General features: G+C 33.3%; 1 protein-coding gene across 1 annotated transcript; it reads right to left on the reverse strand.

Annotated features, from left to right (window-relative positions):
* Positions 1-7683: 7683 nt before the first annotated feature.
* Positions 7684-8307, reverse strand: LOC142177620 (uncharacterized). The gene has a single exon (XM_075246870.1). The coding sequence runs from the start codon at positions 8305-8307 to the stop codon at positions 7684-7686; it is 624 nt and encodes a 207-aa protein (XP_075102971.1).
* Positions 8308-20574: the final 12267 nt, after the last annotated feature.

Below are 20574 nucleotides of genomic sequence, written 5' to 3' on the forward strand. Positions count from 1 at the left end.
TTTGTTAGCTGCCATAGATCTGAAGATCAAGCTTGAGGAGGAAGACATGCAGAGGAAACCCACACTTGAGAGAAACAGAGCTCTGTATTAGAAGAAGAACAAAATAATACAAGCGTGTGTTTCACTACAGGGTGTACAATATATTTATACAGCTACAGTATAACTAATTTCTACTTACTGTACTAACTAACTGACTGACTATAGTTATACAATTAACTTATCAGCTTGGTTAACTAAATCTTGTCAACACTCCCCCTCAAGCTAATGGTTTATATACATTTTTCACTCATAATTGATTCAGCAGCTGTTCATGTTGAAACTTCCCCAAACTCTTTGTAAGTATATCTGCTAGTTGATCTTTCGTATGCACATACGGTGTCTTCAGCAATCCTTCACAAATTTTTTCTCTAACAAAATGACAATCAATGTCAATATGTTTAGTTCTTTCATGTAAGATAGGGTTAGTTGTTATTTGTATAGCAGCCTTGCTGTCACATATCAGGCTTATAAGCTATTGAATCTTCACTCCAAGTTCCTTGAATAGCCCTATCATCCAGGTGACCTCTATTGCACATGAGGCCATACTTCTGAACTCTGCATCAGCTGAACTTCTGGACACAGTCATTTGCTTCTTTGACTTCCAATACACCAATGCATTTCCAAACTTAACCAAGTATCCAGTTACTGATTTCCTTGACTCTATACAAGATGCCCAATCAGAATCACAATAGGCAATCAGCTTGTCTGCATTTTCTACAGGCATAAGTAGCCCCTGGCCTGGTGCTTGTTTGATGTCTTATGCCCCTGGCCTGGTGCTTGTTTGATATATTTGACTATCTTGAGAGCACCTTCCATATATGACATCTTGGGACAATGCATATACTGGCTTAGGACCTGCACTACAAAGGCAATGTCTGGCCTGGTCATGGTGAGGTATAACAACCTTCCAACAAGTCTGTGATAACAGCTAGGTTCTTTAAGCTTCTGATCACCTTCTTGACTTGTACTCTGAATGCACTTATCATATTCTACAGATGTGAGCTTTCGATTCAACTCCAATTGTGTACCAGAGGACTTTGCTCCACCTAAACATGTTTCAGAAATCAATTCAAGTGCATACTTTCTTTGGCACATAAGAATTCCTTCCTTTGATCTGGCAAATTCAGTTCCAAGGAAATATTTTAGCTTCCCTAAGTCCTTTATCTTGAACTTCTTCTGCAACTCTGTCCTGGTATCATGCAATGACTTATCATTGTTCCTTGTGATCAGCAAGTCATCCATATACACAAGAATAATAATTGTGTCACCATTTGCTTCTCTGATGAACAATGAATAGTCATAATGACTCTGCTTGAATTCCATCTGCAAAAGTACCTCTGTTAGCTTCATAATTGTAACTAACAGAATGTTCAGAATTAATTATTGGAGGAATACCAATATTAATAAATTTTAAAATATATCAAGGAGATAAAAATATTACACTAGGAATAAAATGGTTAGAAAAAGTCAAACCATATAAATTAGAAGATAGGCAATTAACAATAAGTTATGAAAACAAAAAGATAATAATCAGAAGAACCTTAGTATAATGCCAAAAATATATATACTTGCCAAGATAATAGTAGAAGGATATTATAATAGATATTATACACCTATGATGGATACAGGAGCAGAAGCTAACATGTGTAAACATAATTGTCTACCAGAAAATAAATGGGAAAAGCTAAAAAAAACCCTAGTAGTAACAGGATTTAACAATGAGGGAAGTATGATAACATACAAAGCAAGGAATCTAAAAATACAAATATGGGATAAAATATTAACCATAGAAGAAATATATAGTTATGAATTCACAAATAAAGATATATTATTAGGAATGCCATTTTTAGATAAGTTATTCCCACATACTATAATAAAAACACATTGGTGGTTTACTACCCCGTGTAAGCAAAGGATAGGAGCAAAAAGAGTAAATAATAAATTGAGAAAAACAACACCCTGGATTAAGGGAAGTGAGAAAATTACCCAGAAATTAGAAAATATGACACAAAGCAACCATAATATAGAAATAATCATTTTCTCAATAAACAAGATAAAACTACTCCAAGATAAATAAGAACTACTATATAATGATAATCCCCTACAAGGATGGGAAAAACATAAAACAAAAATAAAAATTGAACTAATAGATGAAAATAGTATAATAACACAAAAACCTTTAAAATACAATTTTAATGATCTAACAGAATTTAAAATACATATACAGGAATTATTAGACAATAAGTACATACAAGAAAGTAATAGTAAATATACTAGCCCGACATTTATAGTGAATAAACATAGTGAACAAAAACGAGGAAAAAGTCGAATGGTTGTAGATTATAGAAATTTAAATGCAAAAACGAAAACATATAATTATCCGATACCAAATAAAATACTAATTATACAAATACAAGGATATAACTATTTTAGTAAATTTGACTGTAAATCAGGATTTTACCATTTAAAACTAGAAGACGAATCTAAAATGTTAACAGCATTTACGGTACCACAAGGATTTTACGAATGGAATGTATTACCATTTGGATATAAAAATGCACCAGGTAGATACCAACATTTTATGGATAATTACTTCAACCAATTAGAAAACTGCATAATATATATAGATGATATACTATTATATTCTAGAACAGAGAATGAACATATAAAACTACTAGAAAAATTCATACACATTGTAGAAATATCACGAATTAGTTTAAGTAAAAAGAAAGCAGAAGTAATGAAAAATCAAATAGAATTCTTAGGTATACAAATAGATAAAAATGGAATAAAAATGCAAACTCATATAGTACAAAAAATAATTAACTTAAACGAAACACTTGATACGAAAAAGAAGTTAAAATCATTTTTAGGATTAGTTAACCAAGTAAGGGAATATATCCCTAAATTAGCAGAAAACTTAAAACCATTACAGAAGAAATTAAAAAAGGATGTAGAATACCATTTTGACGAAAAAGATAAATGCATATAAAGAAGATCAAAAATATGTGTAAAACATTACCAAAACTATATTTTCCAAGATGAAAAAAGACAGTTCACATACATAGTAGAAACTGATTCTAGTGACCACAACTACGGAGGAGTTCTAAAATATAAATATGATAATGAAAAGATTGAACACCATTGTAGATATTATTCAGGATCATACACGAAACCACAATTAAAATGGAAGATAAATAGGAAAGAACTATTTGGATTATATAAATGTTTATTAGCATTTGAGCCATATATTGTTTATAACAAGTTTATTGTAAGAACAGATAATACACAAGTAAAATGGTGGATAACACGGAAAATACAAGATTCAGTAACTACGAAGGAAATAAGAAGGCTTGTATTAAATATACAAAATTTTACATTTACAATTGAAGTAATAAGGACTGACAAAAATGTTATTGCAGACTACCTATCAAGACAAAGGTACCCAAACTGATGAAAGCCAAGAAACAAAAGATTTATTTGCAATCCTTACTACTCTATCTTTACAGATGGATGGTATGGGAAAAAGATTACAACAGCTAGAGAAAAATCAGCCAAGTCAGCAGCATGACTATAAAGATGCGGAGCTAAGTCGATCGGAAGACTCAAAACTTCCAGAGTTAGAAGGAGACGTTGGGAAACTCCAAAAAACCCATAACAAAGTTTGTTTATATACAGCTGCAGGTACAAGTAAACAAGTTAACAAGAAACCACATACCAATGTCAATTTAAATAACATATTTGATAAACCGATTACTCCGAAAAGGCCAAAAGAAACAATAGTTACGACACCACAAACCTCAACCTATGCCAACAACCTACACCAAAATAAAAAAATATACAACCATATTACCCAGACCTATATTGAAAATATATACAAAATCCAAACATGATAATCTCTATGATAACTTATCATTTTTTTAATAAGTTATACTGAACAAACTTAGCCAATTTAGTAAAAATATGTTACAATTACGGATTACTTAGCACGGTATATACCTATGATGGAGAAGAGATAAGTTGAATACCAGAACTATATAAAGCATTTATTACATTTAAAAGAATTACAAAAGGAAACCTATTTTTTATAAAATTCTATACATCACCAGCTGAGATACTATACGATGAAATAAAACCTATTATACAGGTTGTAAAAATAGGATTGACACGAGATATGATAATACCAGAAGAAATAGAACAACAACCAGAAATACCCAAAATCGAGATACCAGGTTTTTACGCCAACAAAAGAATAATTGGAATAGCAACTATTATCCAAGAACTAGCCAACAATTATTTACAAGAAAATGCTATTTGGAGCTACTACTCAAAAGATCAACTAATGATATATGTGAATTCAAGAGAACTACGACAAGGAGATATGGATGAAGTCCAAAAATGGATTTTATCATTACTAAAACCAGAGATACAACCAACTACAAGAGCACTAAAGAAAGGATTTATTTCCAATGAATTATTGACAAGATACTGCAAATTAGTAGGGCACAAATACCCAGATCATATATGTTCGAAATGCAACGGAGAAGATAATCATGTACCAGAAGTACAACTGGAATGAAGATATCAGCCTAAAAGACAAAGGAGGAAGACAGCTATTGCAAACAGACAATGTAAAAAGTCGTAAAGTTAAATAGTACGAGTCATATTCATGAACAGTAAAGGTCATTCATGAAGAGTCGTTTATGAATAGTAAGAGTCATTTAAGTATGTAAAAAGTCGTAAAGTAAATAGTACGAGTCATATTCATGAACAGTAAAGGTCGTTCATGAAGAGTCGTTTGTAAACAGTAAGAGTCGTTTAAAGCTTTCTATATATAGTTTGTAAATCCGAGGAAGAGAGGACACACCCTCACCTTCTCTCTCTTATCTTCTCTCTCTTATAAGAAATATTTGAGTTATATACAAGTCTCTTTAACAACTATGGAACATTCAAACAAGTTACAAGATCAGGTAAGTTTATTCATAATCATGTCTAACTAAACTTTTATATTCCTTATAATCTCTTGAATATCATAACTGTTTATCATGTTATAGTACTGTTATAAAGAACATCTTGAGAATGTTTGCCATGTCTAATAATGATAACTTATTAAAAAATGATAAACTCTATGATAAACAAAGAGGTTAGAGGGAATATATTTAGTAAACACATGATAAGAATAAAGAAAAATAACAATCTTATGAGCAACCACACATATCTGCTAGATAACAATAATGATTACAAAATACTCATATTATATACTTTTAACCAATTTAATAACGATATTAGAAGAAAAATCTACGATATTTTGGTTACTTTTGAAATAATAAACATAATGGAACAATGATATACTGATCTAATTCTATCAGAGGAAATAGACAAATTAGATTTATATGAACTAAATTTATATTCAGATTAATGATCAACTACGAATATCTCCAGTACTGGTTACGAACTTTAGAAAATATAAATTTATTAGAAAAATTATGAAAAAAAAAATGTAGAAGAATATCAAAAAACCCAAGATATCCAATACTTAGAATACACGGGAGAAAATATAAAAAAAATTACAAGGTTAATTCCGCTAGCCGCAAAATATTATGAAAAAACCTTTAGCCTATAAAAAACAAAGGGACCTATACAAAAATGGTATCAAAGCTAACAAAAGTGAGATAAATACTAAACATTTACTCAAATAAGTAAAACCATGGACGATAACACTAAAACTAATAGTACAAAACCGCAACAAATACCCATAAACAATGGGTCAATTACAGAAATTAGGCACATTAAAATAAATAAAAAGTTAAGGAAAGTAAGAAAAAAACTAAAGAAACTATACCCAGAATATGAATATTTAAGGATTACTAAAATAACCGATGCTAGACTATCTAAATTAATAGATACTATATCCAAAATGGAATATAAATATATTTACTATCTTAAAAATAAAAGATGAATAAAGAAGAATTCGCACTAGAAGAAAAAACATATGAAAATCCAGAAGGATTAAAAATAAAAATAATATTTTCTAACTTAGGAAGGAGATACAAGAAAATAGGAAATAACCTAAACCTAATGTTGGAAAAAGAAACGGTAAAACTAGAAGATAGTTTGACTGCAATGGTTAGAATAACAAAAGAAAACGAAGAAATTGATAGAAAACGAGAAATTAAAGAAATACAACAGCAAGCTAAAGAAAAAATACAAGAGATAGAGGAAGTAAAGAACACTAAAATAACAGAATTAGAAAAAGAATTAGAAATGCTAAAACAGCTATATACAAATAAACTAAAAGAAAAAGAAAAACGTAAAGAAGAAGAACAAGAGTTAAGACTGACAAATAAAATAGAAAAATTTAAATTACAGTTAGAAGAGGTACAGGATAATCCACCGAATATAAGCATAAACGAAATAAATGACCAAAGTGATAACGACAAAGATCTAGGAGAAGACTATTCAGAAACAAGTGAGACATACACGAAACTTATAGAAAAAATAGAAAAAATAAAAATAAATCCAAAAATAAATACAGCAGATATGACCGACGATAAACCAAGCACATCAGGAATAAAAAATCCAAGGCAACTAAACCCAACCTATTACAGAGTAAGTTATGATTCATATGATAGGAACAAAACATTATGGGATAAAAGGCTAAATAGGAAATGGACGCCAATTGTTACAACAGAATGTAATTGTTACAATTATGGAAAGCTAGGACATTTAGCTAAAGATTGCAAACTAACAAAAAACCCAAAGAAGAAACAAATTACCGAAATAATAATAGACAATGATAAATATACACAAATGGAATATATAGATTATGAATTAGGAAAGTATATATGAATTATCAAAAAATGAATTATCAGAAAATGAAAAGGATATAAATAATAATATAATAGAAGAATCAGACGAAGAGAATTATGACTGAAAAGGATATACAAATCATACAACAAGAACACCGGGAATGGACTAACAAGAAGTAAGTGCATCAAGTTGAGAAGTCATATAATTTGAGGCTCCTGTTTCTATAATCCAATTTTGCTCGAGAAAATTGGACATTAGAGTGATTTAAGTACCTGCAACAGCTAACTTGCTGGATGATTCTTGACCCTCTTCATTCCCTTTGGCTAGAATCTGAAGTATCTATTGGTACTGCTCTTTGGTGAAGAAAGGAGCAGTAGGGCAATTATTAGGAGTAGTCTGAGCAAACTGAGGCATGTAGGCATGTTGGACCTGCTGTATTCCTGACTGAGTTCCATAAACACCTTGTTGATTGCCAGATTCAGTAGCATTTGGAAACACTAAACCACTCACATTATTTGAATACACTCTAGAGTTCTGCCCTTTATTCTTTCCCTTGAAGTCTGAGGTATAACCATGAAGCTTGTAGCAATTCTCCTTTATGTACCCCTTGTAGTGACAGTAGTCACACTACACTTGATTCTTTGTAAACTTGAAATTTTCACCTGCAGTTGTTGAGTTTTTATTACTATAGAACACTGCTCCTTCTATGCCTTCAGTAGCTTGATTAGTCCAAGTAAAATTAGCCAGACTCCTTTGAATTTCTTGATCAATCAATGGTGAGTAGGCCTTGTTAATGCTAGGAATTGGGTATATCATCATAATCTGACTCCTTGACTATGAATAGGATTCATTCAATCCCATCAGAAATTGTAGTAGCATGTGATACTCAAAATGTTGGGCATATTTCTTTGATTCAGGACATGGACAACTAGGACACGGCATTATTGCATCAAACTCATCCCAAAGATCTCTCATCTTGGAGAAGTAGTCAGCAACTGACATAGTACCTTGAGTGAGGTTATGAATTTCTCTACTGAGATACAAAACCCTAGATCCATTTACCTTGTCAAATATCTCCTTTAAGTCTTTCCAAACCTTATGAGCATTATAGGCATATACTGCACTACTAGGTAATCCTGGCTTTACTGCATTCATTATCCATGAGAGAACTACATCATTCACTTTATCCCACTGATCACGAAGTTCAGAATCAAACCTAGACTTAGGAAATCGACCATCCACAAAACCTAACTTATTCTTCCCTAACAAACCAATCTTCATAGACCTACTCCATATCGCGTAATTATCTGAACCGGTAAGTTGAAGAGAGAACATATTGCTACCTGGAGTGTCTGTTGGTTGAAGGAAAAGTGGATGATTGTGGTCAATTGACGGAAATACAGCTGTAGCAACTGCATTATTGGCATTATCAGTAGTTGTTTCTTCTCCAATCACCATTTTCAGTTGCTTCTTCAAGAGTAAACCCTAGGTTTTCAGCTACACGCTACAATTGGACAATTTCCCATAGAATTGTGAAATTGAGGTAGCGAGAGTAAGAACGAGCTTGAGAGATGTCTTCGATTCACTCCAGTGGCTCTGATACCATGTTAGCTGCCATAGATTTGGAGATCAAGCTTGAGGAGAAGAAGACATGTAGAGGAAACCCACAATTGAGAGAAACAGAGCTCTATATTAGAAGAAGAACAAAATGATTCAAGAGTGTGTATTTTTACAGGGTGTACATCATATTTATACAACTACAGTATAACTAACTTCTACTTACTGTACTGACTAACTAACTGATTATAGTTATACAATTAACTTATCATCTTGGTTAACTAACTCTAGTCAACAAAATTGCTAATGGGTATCATGCTAATAGTTGCTGTTGAGAATTGGAAAATGGGTGATTGGCCTCTCTCATTTCCGTTCTCTTGCTTGCGGGCGAAACGTAAAGGTCTTAGAGGCAGAATAATTCCTGTGTTAAGCATTCTTTCAATTGCCTCCATAACTCAGTGAGCTCTGGTTGTGCGATTGGGGGAAGGTGCACAAGCAAGTTTTTCAAATTTATTCTGCTTCTCTATCTGGTGTTCACTCTTTCAAACCATGAGTTCTTTGTTTTGGTGAGTTTTTTCTGCAAACCTTATTCATTTGTTGCACTTTCTTTGTTGGTTATCACAATTTTCTGGGTGTGTGTAGTTTGATATTCTTTTCTTGGGAATTTTTAGTTTTCTTTATTCTTTTGGGTAGATTCTTGTTTATTTATACATGCGTCACAGATTTTGTCTGATTTGATCATGCATGTTGGAAAATAAACATGCATGTAGGTGGATGATTTTTAATTATTAGCTACAAATCTATCTTGTTTTCTGTATATAAACTTAATTCCTTTTTCCCTCTTTAATAATAAGATGGTTGTGTGATAAAATGTTTGATGATATGCCTGAACCAAAAAGGAACTTTTAGCTACCCATCAAGGTGTAATATTGTGTTGAGAATAAATAGATTGTAGAAGTGTCCCTGTTTTTAAAATTAGTAGCTCTGCCCTAGAAGCTAAACATTATATCAGCAGTGATTTCGAGACTAAAAGCTTATTTTCTTTCCTGGTTGACCTAGATTAATCCAGTTAAATAGAGAGCGGGCGATGGGGTAATGGAAGGAAAAGAAGACATAACACTTCAGACAAATTGTACTTGAATCTTTGATATGGTGTGTCGATCAATAAATGTCCTAATTTCTCTTGAAAGGCCTTTAATCCAGATCCAACGTTAACGATAAAAAGACAAAAATGCGCCATCCTTTTTAGTAAGGGAAACCACAAAGGAATGAAGTCTTGAACCTTCAACAAAAGTTGATCAACCATAAAATATCAAATCGTATTTAGCGTACTTTAAGGTTACTATTAAGATAATTCTCTTCAAGTTAAAGTAACTCAAGACAAGAATGATACACTGATAAGCAGAAAATGATACTATTCAAACATAAGGTGAATTTAGGAGCATAACTCTTATATTGATATAGGGGCTTGAATTTGCTTTGTTGTGCCAAATAAGACTGTGTAACATATGATATTCATGTTAGCAAATTGTATTTGTAAAATAATTTTGGAAAATATAAATTAACATAAACAAAAATGAAAAACAGAATCAGAATTTTAATCCGAGCCCACTGAATTCACAGTGTTTCCTTAACGAATTTAATCCCCTCCTAGTACCCAAGGTTGTGGATTATTTTCTCCCCTGATAGAACGAATTACACACTGGTGTAGTGGTACTTCAAACCCAGTGTTTCAGCGAACATAAAGTTCGATAGCAAATCACACTTACTGTTGCTTTGTTTGATGTTAAAAGTATGCAGAAGAAGGAGGAGAAACTCATAAAATCGTATAGAAATTCTGAGTAGAATAGACTTGTATTTATAGCCAAAGTTGGGCTGAAATCTGAAGAGGTACAACTCTTCAGAATGGCTATTTATGCAAAATAACCACAACATAAATGTCATAACATAAATGGCTATTTACTCAACAATAAGATGGAAAATTGAAGAGGGTAGTTTAATTTACATAACTGAAAAACGGATTGGATTTAACATTAATATTCTCTTACTAAAACAAATATTTAATAACATTTATGCTAATATTGTACTATTAACAAATAAATTTGGTCCAAAAAATTAATCAATCAATCGGTCATTTGACCAAATTCGAATCCGAAGTCGAAGTCGAAGCTGAGCCGAGCGAGCGACAACGACGACAGAGCAAGGCTTGCCTTCTTCTCAACACTTTAAGAGCTAGAAGAAGAGCAATTGCTTATATACCCATAAAAAACCTCTTCCTCTTCCAATATGGGACAATGTCCCTTTGCCAAGGGGGAAAACTTAAAAATTTCATTTCTCATTCACCCTTTGTAAGCAAATCATATACTTAAAATCCCAATAATCCCCCACATGAATGGGGAATGGCTATATCACAGAAATATACATGAAAAACTGTGTGATTCGCAAGCAAGGATTAATTGTATCTAGATAAGTAGGTTTCCCTTTGAACTTTTCGTAGTGAACTTATGTCGGATATACTCGGTCAATCGGTTGATTTGATATCTTTGAACCATCGAACTTTGGCGTATACCTAGACAACCATAAGTCACACAACCAACCCTTAACCGTCTTTGGTTCTCATTGTTGTGTTCGTTTCAGCCATGAACACCGCATGGTTTCATAAGTGCATAGAGAACTGGCTTTACAAAGTTCTCCTTAAAGTGGCTAACACTTCACACTTACATAGGTGATTCCTAAACGTGTCATCCCGTAGATACAATATTTGATATCCCCGTATCAAATTTAGAAATCATTAAAAAGCCTTAATGCTTTATCCTTGGTACTTGAACTTTGTCTCATCACGAGAATGAACCAAAAGTTTAATTGACAATATTGAACCGTCATTAATGACTTTGTTTGATCTCCTTGAACCTAGATCTTAGGATCTCCAGTCTTCTAGGTAGAGTTACCGCCACTATGACTTGTTCTCGGCCATAGTCTCATTCCCCTTGATGATTTCTCAACTACCTCTCTAGTTAGGCCTTTTGTAAGTGGATCCAACACATTATCACTTGACTTTACATAATCAATCGTGACAATTCCTCTAGAGAGTAATTATCTAACGGTTTTATGTCTTCGTCGTATATGACGAGATTTACAGTCATACATAATGCTCCCAGCCCTTCCAATTGCCGCTTGACTATCGCAATGTATGCATATTGGTGCCAACGATTTGGGCCAAAATGGAATATCTTCCAAGAAATTTCGAAGCCATTCAGCTTCTTCACCAGCTTTATCTAAAGCTATAAACTCTGATTCCATTGTAGAGCGGGCAATACAAGTTTATTTGGATGACTTTCAAGATACCGCTCCTCCACCAATAGTGAATACATATCCACTTGTGGACTTGGAATCAGTTTATTCAATGATCCAATTTGCATTACAATATCCCTCAATGATTGCAGGATATTTAGTGTAGTGCAAAACAAAGTCCTGGGTATGTACTAAATACCACAAAACTCGTTTCATGGCCACCCAATGAGATTGACCTGGATTGCTCGTATATCAACTCAATTTACTTATAGCACAATCTATATCTGGTCGTGTACAATTCATGATGTACATTGAGCAACTCAACACACGATCATAATCCAATTGTGATATGTTTTGGCCTTTATTCTTTGCTAATGCAAGATTCACGTCAATTGGAGTCTTTACAACTTTAAAGTCCATGTGCTTGAATTTTTCAAGTATTGTCTTAATATAATGAGATTGTGATAATGCCAGACCTTGAGAAGTCTTATGGATTTTAATTCCTAGAATTAAATCAGCAACTCCCAAGTCTTTCATATCAAACTTGCTAGTTAGCATACGCTTACTAGCATTTATGTTGGCAATGTCATTACTCATTATCAGCATATCATCCACATATAAGCAAACAATGACTATGTGATTTGGAACATTTTTAATGTACACACATTTATCACATTCATTTATCTTAAACCCATTTGAAAACATTGTTTGGTCAAATTTCACATGCCATTGTTTGGGTGCTTGTTTTAGTCCGTAAAGGGACTTAACAAGTCTACACACTTTCTTTTCTTTACCTAGAACCACAAATCCTTCCGGTTGTTCCATGTAGATTTCTTCCTCCAACTCTCCATTTAAGAAGGCCGTCTTAACATCCATTTGATGAGTTTCAAGACAATAAATTGCAGCTAACGCTACTAACGTTCGTATGAATGTAATTCTTGTAACGGGAGAGTATGTATCAAAATAGTCAAGACCTTCTCGTTGTCTATACCCTTTGACCACAAGTCTTGCCTTATATTTGTCAATTGCGCCATCATCTTTCATTTTCCTCTTAAAGATCTATTTATAACCCAAAGGTTTATTTCTAGGAGGAAGATCAACCAATTCCCATGTATGGTTGTTCAATATGGATTCTATTTCACTATTGACTGCCTCTTTCCAAAACAGTGATTTCGAAGAAGACAAAGCTTCTTTAAATGTTTGAGTCTCATTCTCCAACAAGAAAGTCTCAAAATCTGGTCCAAATGAAGTAGAAGTTCTTTGACGTTTACTACGTCTTGGATCCTCCTGATTAAATGTACTTTCTTTTGTTTCTTCTCGAGGTCGTTTAGATCCTTCACCAATAGACTCATATTCCTTTTCATACGGATATATATTTTCAAATAACTCAGCATTATCTGATTCTATAATGGTATTATTATGAATGTCGAGATTTTCTGATTTATGAACCAGAAATCCATATGCTTTACTATTGGTCGCATATCCTATGAAAACACAATCAATGGTTTTCGGTCCTATTTTTATGCTTTTGGGTTTAGGAACTTTCACTTTTGCCAAACACCCCGACACTTTAAAATAATTCAAGTTGGGCTTCCTTTCTTTTCATTTTTCATATGGAATGGATTGTGTTTTGCTATGGGGTACTTGATTTAGTATTCGGCTAGCCGTAAGAACAGCTTCCCCCACAAATTCTGTGGCAAACCAGAACTTATCAATAATGCGTTCATCATCTCCTTTAATGAACGATTCTTTCTTTCTGCAATCCCATTGGATTGGGGCATGTATGGGGCCGTTGTTTGATGAATAATTCCATATTCTAAACATATTTGTTCAAAAGGAGATTTATATTCACCACCCCTGTCACTTCTTATCATTTTGATTTTCTTGTTAAGTTGCGTTTCAACTTCATTTTTGTATTGCTTGAATGCGTCTATTGCTTCATCTTTACTATTAAGTTAGTAAACATAGCAATATCGAGTGCTATCGTCAATAAAAGTTATGAAATACTTCTTTCCAACGCGAGATGGTATTGACTTCATGTCACAAATATCTGTGTGAATTAAGTCTAAAGGTTTTGAATTCCTTTCAAATGACTTATAAGGATGTTTAACATACTTAGATTCCACACATACTTGACATTATAATTTGTCACATTCAAACTTAGGCAATACTTCTAAATTAATCATTTTCCGCAAGATTTTATAATTGACATGACCCAAACGTATATGCCATAATTCATTTGACTCAAGTAAGTAAGACGAAGCTGAAATTTTATTATCATTTTCAATAACCATTACATTCATCTTGAAAAGGCCCTCGGTGAGATAATCTTTTCCTACAAACATCTCGTTCTTAATTGTTACAACTTTATCGGATACAAATATACATTTAAAACAATTCTTAACAATAAGTCCAGCAGAGACTAAATTCTTCCTAATCTCGGGAACATGAAGGACGTTGTTCAAAGTCACCACTTTGCCGGAGGTCATTTTGAGAAATATCTTCCCACATCCTTCAATCTTGGCCTTTGCAGCATTTCCCATAGAAAGTGTCTCATCAGGTCCAACAGGAGCATAAGTAGCAAAAGCTTCTCTAATTGCACAAACATGGCGAGTGGCTCCAGAATGAATCCCCCACTCTTTAGGATTGCCTACCAAGTTGCATTTGGAAAGCATGGCACACAAGTCATCAACATCATCATGCTTTTAGACCATGTTTGCTTGACCCTTCTTCTTATCTTTCTTCGGAGCACGACACTCCGTAGATTTGTGTCCGACTTTTCCACAGTTGTAGCAATTTCCACTGAACCGCTTCTTGCTTGGGTTGTATTTCGGTCCAGAAGCTTTCTTCATCTTTTTGTTCTCTTCAACAATATTTGCTCCCATTATTGTTGAGTTTCCACGGCCTCTCTTGGCAGCAGCTTTATTGTCCTCTTCGATTCTCAACCGAACAATGAGATCTTCAAGGGACATCTCCTTGCGTTTGTGTTTCAAATAATTTTTGAAGTCATTCCACAATGGAGGCAACTTCTCAATCATCGCTGCTACTTGGAATGCTTTATTGATGACAAGACCTTCAATGAAAATTCTGTTAGTAAACATAATAAAATTAATACTACCAACGCTAGTATTAATTCTACTTATACCTTCAGCAAGGATATCGTGAATAATCACTTGCAATTCTTGGACTTGGGTAATAAAAGACTTGCTATCTACCATTTTGTAGTCCAAAAATATTGCAGCAACGAACTTCTTCAACCCGGCATCTTCAGGTTTATATTTCTTTTCAAGCGCAATCCATAGTTCTTTTGACATTTCCACGCCACTGTAGACGTTATACAAAGCATCCTCCAGCCCGCTTAGAATATAACTCTTGCACAAAATATTTGAATGCTTCCACGCCTCAATCACGAGAAAGCATTCAGTCTCTGGAATTTCATCGGACAACACAAGAACATCTTCCTTGATGAACTTCTGGAGACTTAGAGTAGTCAAGTAGAAGAGCATCTTTTGCTGCCGGCGCTTGAAATGAATCTCGGAAAATTTCCTGGTTTCTCCGCCGGTGCCAATGCTGCCGGTGTTGTTCGGCTCGTTGAGGCATTGACAGTCACCATTGGAACAGCTTGGTTCACATTACCATTAGTCATTTCTGTAAAAGAATGACACAAACGTTAAAATCACGTAGATTTTAATCTCCAATAGAGTACAAAACCACAAAGGTTTACACTCCAGAAACATTGAGTACAAATACAGAAAATATATTAAATTCTTTAAGCTTGTTAGTAAACTGTATTTGTAAAATAATTCTGAAAAATATAAATTAACATAAACAGAAATAAAAACAGAAACAAAATTTCAATCCGAGCCCACTGAATTCACAGTGTTTCCTTAACGAATTTAATCCCTTCCTAGTATCCAATGTTGTGGATTATTTCCTTTCAGGATAGAACGAATTACACACTGGTGTAATGGTACTTCAAACCCCGGTGTTTCAGCGAACACAAAGTTCGGTAGCAAATCACACTTACTGTTGCTTTGTTTGATGTTAAAAGTATGCAGAAGGAGGAGGAGAAACTCAGAAAATCGTATGGAAATTCTGAGCAGAATAGACTTGTATTTATAGCAAAAGTTGGGCTGAAATCTGAAGAGGTGCAACTCTTCAGAATGGCTGTTTATGCAAAACGGTCACAACATAAATGTCATAACATAAATGGATATTTACTCAACAATAAAGAGGAAAAATTGAAGAGGGTAGTTTAATTTTCAGTTACACAACTGAAAAACAAATTGGATTTAATATTAATATTATGTTATTAAAACAAATAATTAATAACATTTCTGTTAATATTGTACTATTAACAAATAAATTTGGTCCAAAAAATTAATCAATCAATCGATCATTTGACCAGATCCAACGAAGCCGAAGCCGAGCCGAGCGATGACGCCGCGGGGCTTGCCTTCTTCTCAACTCTTTAAGCGCTAGAAGAAGAGCAATTGCTTATAGACCCATAAAAAACCTCTTCTTCTTCCAATATGGGACAATGTTCCTTTGCCAAGGATTAAAATTTCACTCAAAAATTTCATTTCCCTCCATTTCCCATTCACCCTATTTTAAGCATATCATATACTTAAAATTCCAACAGTTCCTCTGCATTCATGCAACTATCGAGCAATTATAGCGATAATTGAATTCAATGGATCTCATTTCTGGTTCTCTATAGAAGACATTATACCTTCCATGCACTCGAAAATTTGAAGTTGTTATAGATAGAAAGTCAATATTTAGAAGTAGTCAGTAATTTTTTAATGCGGTGCTTTTCAGTATAGCTATTTTTTCTTTTCTAATTTCAACTATTTAAGGAAGCATATATGCAGTCTTAATAACATTTTTAGTTGACATTTTCCTTATCCAAAAAAGCAAAAAGAAAAAAGAGAAGCATATATTCCGTCTTATTTTATTTGTTATAAAAAAGTAAGCTTATTTCCTTTTCAAAAAAAGGAAGCGTATTCAGTTTTAGTTGAAGCTAAAGCCTAAACATATTGTAAATATGAATATACCTAAATATATAGCCTTCAAAATTGAATACCCAAAAGAATTTAAAAAGGAAAGTCCGAGTAGTTGTTCTACTCACGAAATCTTAGAATGCAATTTCTTGCTCAGCTGGTTTGTCTATTTTAATTTTCTTTGCAGCTTTAACTGCATATGTTTATTCATGACGATATGAGCATTACCTACATAAGTTAGTGAAATTATTCTTCGGTGGGAGTAGGGGACGAAACAGTTTCCACATAGGTTCTCACTTTCCAATTTTTGTACGCCAAGTTACTCATAAAGGTTGGAAAGTTTTCATAGTGTTAGCGGGCGCTGACTTTTTCTTATAAGAAATAGGCTCTGATGTTCTTGTACATAAAACTCTTATGCCTAATTAATTGCTAGAAGAAATTATTAATCCTATGACTCTCTTCAGTTTTTCATAGGTCTGCAGTTAGATTTTTCTCCTTGGAGACTTAATCTTTATGACATACTATGGCTTATTTAGAAGGTATTCCCATTTCCTTTTAACTAGCATGTATTGAGCTTCAGCACTATTTTAGAATAATATATTTGTCCAGGATTTGGTATGGTACAGCTAACTGGACCTTAACCTACAGATTGATGGTTGCTAAAGTTAGTTAATTTGCAAGCTTTCCTAACTTCTTGAAAGGCAAACCAAAATTTGGGGATAAGAGCTTCAGTCAACTGGTCTTATTTTTTAATTAAGGATAACAACTCACTGTCCTATTTACTCTGAATGCATCTGGAGAAGTTTTATAGTTACTCTGGCTTCTCATTTTGCAAGCATAAGCCACACATAGGCTATTTTACTACTTCTGTTGCTCTCTGTGATGCAGTTCTATGTCAAAATTGATGACCATGTGACTGTAAATATAGGTATATGCAGCCTTTAAGGACTCTAATTACAATGCTTCTATTGCTACAACAAGTAAACTGTCTTCTCTCGCATTATTAACCTGCATGTATTCAACCTTGAGGAACACGGTCAACAACTCTAGATATCATCCAAAATCCCGGGTATATATTTATAGAATGAAATCTCGTCCTGTCGTCGCTCAGGAGGAAGCATAGGCATTGGAAGCTCAAGCGATTAACTTGATTTACTCCATTTTTGTCTTGTTTTAGTTGTATGGGAAAAATTGTTGGAATTTGGACTTACGTTAATTGGTTATAGCCTGAAAGGATAGTGACGTGACACAACTGGTGGATAAATAAAAGACCTAATATTAAATATTGTGTATGTGGATAAGTGAGGTCCAATAACTATTGGCCTGTGATGGGTAGACACTCTTTATAAATAGAGGCCAACCCCCTTTCCCTAACTATTAGAAAAACCTAGCGTATTCTGCCTCTTGAATACGTGGTAATGGTAGACGTCCCATCAGTCAAGTTCTCCGGGCTGTGAGAGCGCGTAGCTAGTGGATTATGGAAGTTGGTCTCAGGCTTAATCGCTGTTTGTTGTCGCTGTTGAATCCATGGAGTTTAACGGTACGCTTTCTTAGACTCTAACTCTAGATTGATTGTGTAATTATATCTTAATCTCTGCTATGACTACGAATTAATTATCTTACAGTTGGTATCAGAGCCACCATAGTTAGGAATTAAGATCGAGAATTAATCTTGACTTTTAAAAGAATAATTAAATACTGTGAATCGGATGATGGTACGAAACTGTTTTTCTATTGTATTATTCATCACCGAAAGTTGGCACCTATTTTGTATGAATGTATTAGATGTGGTGATGAAAAATAAAATAGCTAAAGAGCTTTGCTCTTATTAGATTAGTTGTGTCTTGTGTGTGGTCTTTATGATATGATTAAAATAAATATACATCACATAAGTTTTGTCCACTGTAAATTGATGGTGATGGTGGCAGTGAGATGTTAGTTTGACGGCGGCAGAATTACGATGGTCTTGGATAATAAGAAAGGCAAACCCTATAACCAGCTACATTTTTTTAGTAGTAATTTATTATTTTAAAAAAAGGTTATTAATTACAAACAAGTGCTGGCAGGGGTTGAAGTTTTAAGTGCCTTCTTATGCTACTCCTATTTAGTAAAAGAATATAAAGATTCCTTTTATGCCGAGTCAGTTTTTTTTAAAGATCACTTGGACGTATAATTTATAATAAATATGTGTTATGTTCTTGTAACGACTTGTTCTATTTCGTGCGCAATATAATAGTTGCATTAACGATTCTGTTTAATGATGTTGCTTATATTAATGAGGATGGAATTAAACATGACACTAGCATAGATGAATTACATGGGCTCTATTTTAATTCACATGTATATTATACTAGTCTTTCCGTACGTGCGTTGCACATGGAAGTTGAATCATGTACACATTTTAAAATAATATTATATTCTTAAAACAAAACATTGAGTAAATAATTATACAAGAAAGAATAAGATATAACTTTCTCTGAATGATCAATATAGATCAGCGTATGGTAGCTTGTTTGTCGAGGTCAAGATGATTGAATATATTGTTCGGACCTATGAAGATGAACAATCAGAGTTTAATTAGACACATATGAGTTTTTAGTTATTTTTCTTTATAAGGTACATACACGTAATGAAGCGTTCATAGCTGATACCTACTATTTCTTTATAGATGACATTCATGGTATATGTTTCTTTCATCTGTTTTGCTAGCTCAATTTTGACCTAAGACTCTTGTAATCAACATATAACATGCATCTACTTGACAAATAATCACGGAAAAAGCCTCTCCTTCTGAACCTCCACCATAAGTACAAGGAAATGTGAATCATTATGCTGGTGGGATGTGATTTGCTCAAGCAATTACAACTGTGCAACCAACACAAGGAAGAACTCTACCCGATACTGAAACCTCCACCATGAAACGTCGATTAGCCAATGACTGAACCTCCAATGCTAATGTCCGCATATCAAATGTAATTCGAAGAGCTATATTTCCCGTGGAATTCCAATTCAAGGCATCCGTTATTACAAAATATGTTCCTAAAATAATGTATCTTGGCACGTGCATTGGATGCGTATATCAAGTTATGTAATATATGTTTTTCATCAAATAATATCAATATAATCAAAATAAAAATTTGAATAAATAATTATACACGAAAGAATAAAGCACAAAATTTTGTGTGTCGTATACTGACTTGTTCGTTGAGGGTAGTTGGATATCGTTTGAATCTACAAAGATAAACAATTAAAATTTAATCAATATGTTAAGTCCTAATCATAATTATCATTAATTAGCTTCTGTCCACCATTTTAAATTCATTATTCATATTGAATGAAAGAAGTTCCGATTTCACAATAACAGAAATTTATTAGTCTTAAATTTTTATCAACTACTTGAGGGAAAATTTACTAAGAAATCATGTTTCACCAAACTCATTTAATTAGTGCTTATTTATACAAAATCCATTTTAATTAGGAGATATAAGTTAGTGATGAAAAATATTATCAAAACTATGAAGAATATACAGAAAGATGAAGATATACCACTATTGTATAACTCTGTTCAAAGAAAATATCACGCAGAAAACTTTTATTGAGGGTTGGTTTCATGGATATACAAGTATAACATAATCTTAGAAGTCTGAGCAATGAGGTTAGCGCATAAACTAAAAGTACAATTGCAGCAATACTAAAATAAGAGTAATATTTTTAGTGCATTTACTCTTGACAAATTATGGAGGAAAGTTCTAAAGGCTAATTCATATATATATATATATATATATGAAATTAGATACTCACACTGAATGAGATTGTGGACATCGAAGAAAGCTACAAATAAAGAAATTCAAGCTAACAGAGTTTGCACAATAGA

Source organism: Nicotiana tabacum, chromosome 3 (assembly GCF_000715075.1).
Source record: "Nicotiana tabacum cultivar K326 chromosome 3, ASM71507v2, whole genome shotgun sequence".
Classification (NCBI taxonomy): Eukaryota; Viridiplantae; Streptophyta; class Magnoliopsida; order Solanales; family Solanaceae; genus Nicotiana; species Nicotiana tabacum.

Bases quoted from the DNA above. Each gene is read 5' to 3' on its own strand.
- LOC142177620 (XM_075246870.1), bottom strand. From the start codon at position 8,307: ATGGTGATTGGAGAAGAAACAACTACTGATAATGCCAATAATGCAGTT.